The 8,319-nt window shown below is 33.3% G+C and overlaps 1 protein-coding gene across 1 annotated transcript; it reads left to right on the top strand.

Annotated features, from left to right (window-relative positions):
• Window positions 1–6,171: 6,171 nt before the first annotated feature.
• On the top strand, window positions 6,172–7,134 carry LOC148122483 (olfactory receptor 8H1-like). The gene has a single exon (XM_087903831.1). It carries the CDS (start codon window positions 6,187–6,189, stop codon window positions 7,132–7,134), a length of 948 nt encoding a protein of 315 aa, XP_087759957.1. The 5' UTR covers window positions 6,172–6,186.
• The last annotated feature ends 1,185 nt before the right edge of the window (window positions 7,135–8,319 follow it).

Raw genomic sequence — 8,319 nt, forward strand, 5'->3', positions numbered from 1 at the left:
TCAAAAGATATAACATAAGCTTACTGAGATCATAGTGTCTTAGAATTTGAAATATGAATCATTATTTTATTTATGGGATATACCAAATACATCAGAAGGTCATTCAAGCTCATAAATTGTTCATGTAATAAAAATATATAAGGCAATTAAAAGACATATGTACATATTTCAGTAAACACACTATCTCACTAAGGCATAAACCTTCTTCTATTTCATAGATTATTTTATATGTGAGTGTTTTACCTATTTGAGTATAAATCCACCACCATGTATGCTCCTGGTGCACATGGAGGTCAGAGGAGTACATTCCATCCCCAGGAAATGGAGTTATGAATGGTTGTGAACATATGGATGCTGTGTCCTTGAGGAACAGAATTTTTTCAGCTATTTGAACATAACAGTTACATTTTTTCTTCATTTAGCTGTAAAACATTCTTGTGTCTTAGTCACAGAATTATGCTCATTTTAATTACAACATAACTATTTTGGTATTATGAAGAATGATATACGTTTAGTAAAATTCTTCCTATATTCACTTCTATATTTATTTGGCATGATAAGAGTTCTATAACATTGCTTAATTATGTTAAAATTGCATTTCTAGGATAGTCTTGAAATACTTTACAGATGCATTGCATTTGGCAAAACTCTATATAAATATATTTTTTCTGCCATTGTAGCTTCAATTTGTTTTTCTGTTGTAAAGGAATATAATGAGGGATTGTTTGAACAAAATATTGTATGCTATGTTTGTGATCTGAATTATAGATATCTCTTTTATAGTTATTGCAATATTATATTTCAAATAAGTATCTCATAAAGAGAATTCATCTTCATTCTCATAAAAATAGATGTTGGTCTTCATGTGTATTATTGAATTTTATGCTAATAATTTCAAATATTAATTTGTATTAATAAATGTTTATGTCTATTATTCTGCTTCTTGAGATTGACATTATACTGCCTGTCTGTACCCACGAGTGAAAGCTATAGTTCTTTTACTTCTCTTCAGGAGAGTAACATGTTTTAACTGTAAAAATTATATTTAAATATCCATATATGGTCTTTAAAGATATTTAGGTTCTTTAGGTACTCTCCACCCATGTGTCTTCCATTTTTCTTTCACCTCTATACCCTGCAGTACTGCCTTTCATGAGTTTGTCTATTTCTATTACTCAGCCACTTCTTTTGCTTTAGTGCTCCAGATCTCTTGCTCTTTCCCATACTAGATGATGAAGATGATAACAATTACACTGTGCTCCACACCACTAGGATGCTAGATTTCTTCTAGTTGTTGAACAGTGAGAAAAGACACTCAGTTGAAAATATGTTGCATCAAACTTTAAAACAATACCATTTTTCCACTCAGTGTGCTAGATGTAGAATAATTTAGTGATGTTGCTGTTAGGCATAGATATTCTTGGAGTTTGCATTTTTCATCATTTTTAAAGTACACACACACACACACACACACACACACACACACACATATATATATATATATATATATATATATATATATATATATATAACTTTTAATTTACTTTAATTCAAGAAAATATTTCAGGCATTACAGAGGAAACAAATCTGTCAATGAAACGAAATTGAGTGAAAATTCTTCTGATCATGTATATTTAGAGTTATTGCTGTACTTTACATTTCTTTTTTTTCCTTTCTGTCTTTTTTATTATTACTTTAAAAATACCAATCCAAATTCCCATTCCCTCCCCTCCTCCCAGTCCCATCCCTCTCCCTCCACAGACCATCCCCCAACCCCTCCAATCCTAAGGGAGTGCCATGCACCCCGCCTTGTGGAAAGTTCAAGGCCCTCCCTACTACATCTAGGTTGAGGAAGGTTTACATCCAAAGAGAATAGGACCCATGAAGCTGGTATATGCAGTAGAGACACATCCCAGTGTCACTATCAATAGCCCCTCAGTTTGTTCCAGCTGTCAACCCTCTTCAAGGGGCTTGGTTGTTCCCATGCTCATTCACTCCCAATCCAGTTGGAGTTGTTGAGCTCCAATTGGTTCAAGCAAACTCTCTCAGTGAATGACCCCCTCATGGTCTTGAATTCCTTTCTCATACTCTCACTCCTTCCACTCTTCAGCTGGATCTTGGGAGCTCAGTCCAGTGCTCTGATGTAGGTCATTGCCTCTGTTCCCATCTGTTGTTGGACGAAAGTTCTATGGTGATATTTAAAACAATCATCAGTCTAACTACAGGGTAAGGTCAGTTCAGATACCCTCTCCTCTATTGCTTAGGGTCTTAGATCAGGTCATCCCTGTGGGTTCTTGGGCATTTTTCTAGAGCCAGGTTTCTTGCTAACTTCATAATGGTTCCCGTAATCAAGATATCTTTTTCCTTGCTCTCATATCTGTCCTTCCTCCATTTCAACTATCCCATTCCCTCAAATTTTCCTCAACTACCCTTCTCCCCTTCCTTATAGCCCCTGTTCCCCTGCTTCCAAATTTTCTCTGATTCTAATTACCAGGTGGGTCTATATATGTTTTTCTTTGGGTTCACCTTATTACTTAGTTTCTCTAGGATCCTGAACTATAGGCTCATTGACCTTTGTTTATGACTAGTATCCACTTACAAGGGAGTACATACCATATTCTATTTTGGGGGGTGGTGGTCTGGGTTAACCCAGTCAGGATAATGTTTTCTAATTCCATCCATTTGCATGCAAAATTCAAGATGTCTTTATTTTTTTACTGCTAAGTAGTACTCTAATGTGTAGACATGCCACACTTTCTTTACCCATTCTTCAGTTGAGCGGCATCTAGGTTGCTTCCAGGTTACTGAACTAAACAGAATTCCCAATAGAAGAATTTCAAATGGCCAAAAGATACTTAAGGACATGTTTTTCTACCTTAGCTATCAGGGAAATCCAAATCAAAACAATTTTGAGATACCATCTTACACTTGTCAGAATGGCTAATATCAATAACATTAATGATAGCTTATGCTGGAGAGGTTGTGGAGCAAGGGTAACACTCATCCATTGTTGGTGGGAATGCAAACTTGTGTAACTAGTTTGGAAATCAGTGTGGTGGTTTCTCAGAAAACTGGTGATCAACCTACCTCAGAATCCAGCAATTCTACTCTTGGGAATATACTCAAAAGATGCTCAATCATACTACAAAAGCGTTTGTTCAACTATGTTCAGAGCACCATTATTTGTACTTTACATCTCTATCAAAAAACTTACCAAATTGCCAAAATTTAAATGCAATTTGTGGACATATTGAAATGGTGAAAATAAGACTATGCTAATTGCCCTGAGTTGCTTCCTCCTTACTATATTGATTGCTATATAAATATTACTAAGTACATAAAATTATTAAATAAATATTACTCTATAAATACTATAAAACTGCTCCCTACTATATAAATAAATGTATATATCACATACTTTGTATACACAAATACTCTGTATATTCAAAACCTTTTTACAACACTTACTAATTTCTTTTTGTAATTTTAAATATAAACTAAGGTTATAATATTGATTATAGTATAATAAAATTAAGTAAATAGCCAGGTAGTGATGGTGGTATACACCTTTAACCCAGCACTTGGCAAACAGAGGCTGGTAGATTTTTATGAGTTCTAACCCAACACGGTCAACAAAGTAGATGCCAGGACAGCCAGGAGGACTGTTACACAGAGAAACTCTGTCTCAAAAAACAAAAACAAATGAAAATTAAGAAAATATATAAATGTGTGCTCCATTAGTTTTATGTACCCACAAAGAGAAAATAATTGAGAAAACTTAAAATTATGTTAGAAAATATCAAGAATGAATTTTGAATTTGAATTTCTTTCATTACTTTTTAGAAATATGTTGTACTTTAGTTTTTTTCTGATTAATGTGTCTACTCTTATGAAAAAAATGTTTTCAAACCCTCACGATAAAGAATTTTATTCATTTTTACATGAGGTTTAAAATAATTATTTCTCGAACATTTCCTCTCACCCTAAAAAAATGACCTTATGTCATTATTATGCAATGTAAAACTCTATTATGTCAGCTTAACAAACAGTTAACTTTTTGATTAATAATATGAGGAAAGAAGACCACATGAGAGTGTAGTTCATAATAGAGATTCTGAGAGAACAAACCATTGCTCATTTGCCCTTGAACTTTTGACATTGTAAGTATGCCAAGCACATTCCCCTGGAAACTGGTCCCTAAGGACAGTCTCATGTTGAATGATCTTCAGTGTTGGTTATATGAGGTGCTTTGTCACAACAGGATGAGGGACAATGCATTACTCTAGTCTGAGTTTTAAGTATTTGACATAACTTGGAGACCAGTTTCTGATTAAAAATTTCATTTGCCCAGAATAAAACAAAATTTTGTTGTAGGCTGTGTTCATTGAAAATTCTTAATAAAATGAATGCACAAAAATCTAAAAATAACCATTCCAAGGAAAACAAACATTATGTTATAGAAAAATACAAGTCATTTAAAAGCTTTTATAATTTATACACTAGAAAATTTTAATGTTGAAACATTTCTCAACTATAGTTGAGGAAGACATATCCTGACAATCCTTCACTCACAGTAAGTATCCTCCAGTTTAGATGTTTCTAGAACATTTTATTTAGGTCTTATCATGAACAGTGTTGGTATTTGCAAAATAGAAATGTGGTGTTGTCAAAGTCAGAGTTTGCCCTCAATGTAAATGTATTGAAGAACAGTTTATTAGGTTTAGATTGGTCAAGTATTATAATATCTATAATTCTAATTTACCACAATAATGTAAATGAAAATTGAAATTTATATATAATGTGTTAAGTGGTTTTGTGAATAAAAGGGAGCTAAATGATATGCTATAAATGTTACCCACTATTATTGATTAGTTATAAAGCCTGATTATTATTTTTTAAAATGATATAAATTACTTGGTCAAGAATCTGGGAAGAATCACAGTGCTTTAATTGTTCTTCCTTGAAGCAACTTTTCTAAGCTCCTTTTGTTAAAAAAAATGAAACATGTAGGTAACTATAATATTTGTGCTGTCACATACTCATGAATATTAAAACTAATCAGTAAGGATAGCAATGTGAACAAAATCTTCCTTCTAATTTGGGGATATAGCATATTTGTACTTCAAAATGCTTAATTCAAACTATTAGTTTTAGCTACATAGAAGTATTTATTAAGATTTTAATTAAAGAGATAAAGTGATAGATTAGTTGTAAGAACACTGGTTGTTCTTTTTCTTGAGAACTTGAGTTTAAATCAGAGCACCCACCTAGCAGGTCATAGCTAACAGTAACCACAGTTCCAGATGATCTGACATCATTCTTTCCCTTCTCCACACACTGCATGAACATGGTACATAAACCTACATTCAGGCAAAACACTCATAAACATAAAGTAACAATGAAAACTCTAATTAATATACCATATTGACAAACAAATAATATGTCCTACAATAAATGTCTGGAGAATGAAATAATCCTTTCTGATTGATTTTCTTTTAAGACCTCACATTTTTCAACTTTATAATGTGAAAACTGTTTCCCCTCTTAGTTATGAGGTAACTGAAAAGAAATAGCAAAGAGAGAGAGAGAAAGAGAGAGAGAAAGAAGAGTTTTTAATTCACTAGGTGAACAGTTATATGTTGTACTATTTTCAATTTTATTTCAACTTTAAGTTCAAATTTTAAGTAAAAGGAAGTAGAACAGAGATGATGAAGTGAAATGTCATCTTCTATCATATCAAGCTCAAAATAAATATTAAATGTTGGTGTTTTCTATCATACACTACAAAATTTGTGTTCATGACAAGGAATAATTTTTTTATCTTCTTCACCTTGTAAAACTATAATACTAGTGTTCTATCTCCCACTTCAACACACACACTTTACATCTTGAGTGTACACAAAGGCCCTGTTATATTCTAGGAATTTTTAAGTAGACAAATCCTCCTTGTTTTCCTTCGTTTTCTTGGCAACAATTCCTTAAATCTAATTAATCTTGAAAGGCTGTGATTTCAGACCCCTACTAATGGTAGAAGTATCAGATGCCACCTGTCTTAGACCAAGTTCACCTTCAGCCTTGGGATGCTTTGTTCTTCCAAGCACAGATTCTTGATTAAGAGGATATTAATGTAAACATAGCTATTTCTAAAATCGCTTTTGATTTCTCATCAGTTTAGGGCCATCCACTATGAACACCTGGAATTACACAAATGAGCATGACTTCATCCTCACAGGATTGACAAGTTCCAAGGAGATACAACTGGTACTCTTTCCACTGTTTCTCCTGATATACTTGGTCACTGTACTGGGGAACACAGGCATGATACTTATCATTCATTTAGATGCCCAGCTTCACACTCCAATGTATTTCTTCCTCACCCATCTATCGTTTCTTGATCTCAGCTACTCAACTGTCATCACACCTAAAACCTTAGAGAACTTACTGACTTCCATAAAGAACATTTCCTTCTTGGGTTGTTTTACTCAGTTGTACTTTTTCGTCTTGTTTGCGGGTACTGAGTGTTTCCTTCTTTCCTCCATGGCCTATGACCGCTATGTAGCTATATGCAACCCTCTACACTATCCGGTTATTATTTCTAAAAGACGCTGCCGTGCCCTCCTTACTTGTTCCTACATGATTGGAGTTTTTGATGCATCTGTCAACAAGCTCTGTCTAAGCAGGTTGAGTTTCTGCGGCTCTCACATCATCAATCACTTTTTCTGTGACACACCTGCAATACTAGCCCTGTCCTGCAGTGAAACCTATGCCATTGAAATGATAATAATCATCGTCTCTAGTTCAACTCTAATGGTGTCTCTTCTCACCATATCAATGTCGTATACATTCATTCTCTCTGCCATATTAAAAATCAGTTCTACTTCAGGAAAGCGAAAAGCCTTTTCCACTTGTGCCTCTCATCTTCTGGCAGTCACCGTATTTTATAGCACCACCATCTTTACTTATTTAAAACCAAAGAAGTCCTACTCCTTGGGAAAGGATCAAGTGGCTTCTGTGTTTTACACCATTGTGATCCCCATGCTGAACCCACTCATCTATAGTCTTAGAAACAAAGAAGTGAAAAGCGCTGTCAGTAGAGTTATCAAGAAGAGGGGGGACCCCAGGGAGATAAGATAACCATTGGTACTTGTATTTAGACTCTTCTCTTTCTATTTTTCCTATTATATCTTTCCTTCATCTTTGTGGAAAACTTATTGAATGCTTTATTTAAATTTTTGTGGTGTTTTTCTTATGTAATACAGTTTTATGCTAAATATTATTAAGGAATCGTTTTTGAAATCTAGATAATAGTAAAGTGAAATATATGGTGAATCTGTGGTATAAATATGTGTGTTTTAAAGACAACTGATTGAAAAATTAGGAACAATGATCTTCATTTTTAAAAGTTATATTATGTGATATTTTGTTTATTCTGTGATTTTTAGATAATTATGAAGCCATACTTTTGTGTAATGGAAATAAAGCATTTGATTTTTAATCTCAAGAAGGAATTCACAGAATGGCTAAGTACTCTTGTTTTGAATCAAGGATTGTGAGTTTTGAACTAAAGATTCAGCATGTTTTAGCTTTTTATTATTAGGGGGCTAATAGTTCAAGACTTTTCTTTCAGACAGGAGGCTCAGTCTTTAGAAACATGTGTTGCTATGGTTAAAAAGCATCAACATCTGATGGCTTACAATTCAACCTGTTGTAATTCCAATGCCCTTTTATGATCTCCTGATCTCAAGTTCCCTCAACTACACACAAACACAGACAAACACATGTACACACACACAGAGAGAGAGAGAGAGAGAGAGAGAGAGAGAGAGAGAGAGAGAGAGATGCACAGACACACACAAACAATTAAGGGTAAATTTAAAATTTAAGACTATTTCTTTTATTGTACAAGATAAAGAATAACTTTAATTTCAACTGATTGGGTGATAGGCTTAGGAGATTTAAGATAATAATCATGAAACACGATATTGTCATTCCAGAGCTTATAGTCATGCAATATTTTCAATGTGCATTGCATTTGGTGAGGAATATTGTCCTGTGTCTCCCAAATTTATTACAAATATTTTAATAGAAAAATGCATAAATAGGCAAAATGTAAAGAAAACACATTTTTAGTTTTCATTTTAAATTGAAAATAAAATAGATAAGCACAATTAAACTGCAAGAAATTTTTTATGTTAATTTTGGAAACAATGTGGAAAATATTTAAAATCACTAAAAAAGGAACAATGGTTTTATAATTTTTAGCAATTTTGTGTATGCTCTACTTTGTCACCTACAAATATATGTCTATATATACAACAA

The sequence above is a fragment of the Myodes glareolus genome, chromosome 3, assembly GCF_982192425.1.
Source record: "Myodes glareolus chromosome 3, mMyoGla1.1, whole genome shotgun sequence".
NCBI classification, from domain to species: Eukaryota; Metazoa; Chordata; class Mammalia; order Rodentia; family Cricetidae; genus Myodes; species Myodes glareolus.

Excerpts from the sequence above, each read along its gene's own strand:
- LOC148122483 (XM_087903831.1), top strand. The coding sequence starts at position 6,187 with ATGAACACCTGGAATTACACAAATGAGCATGACTTCATCCTCACAGGA.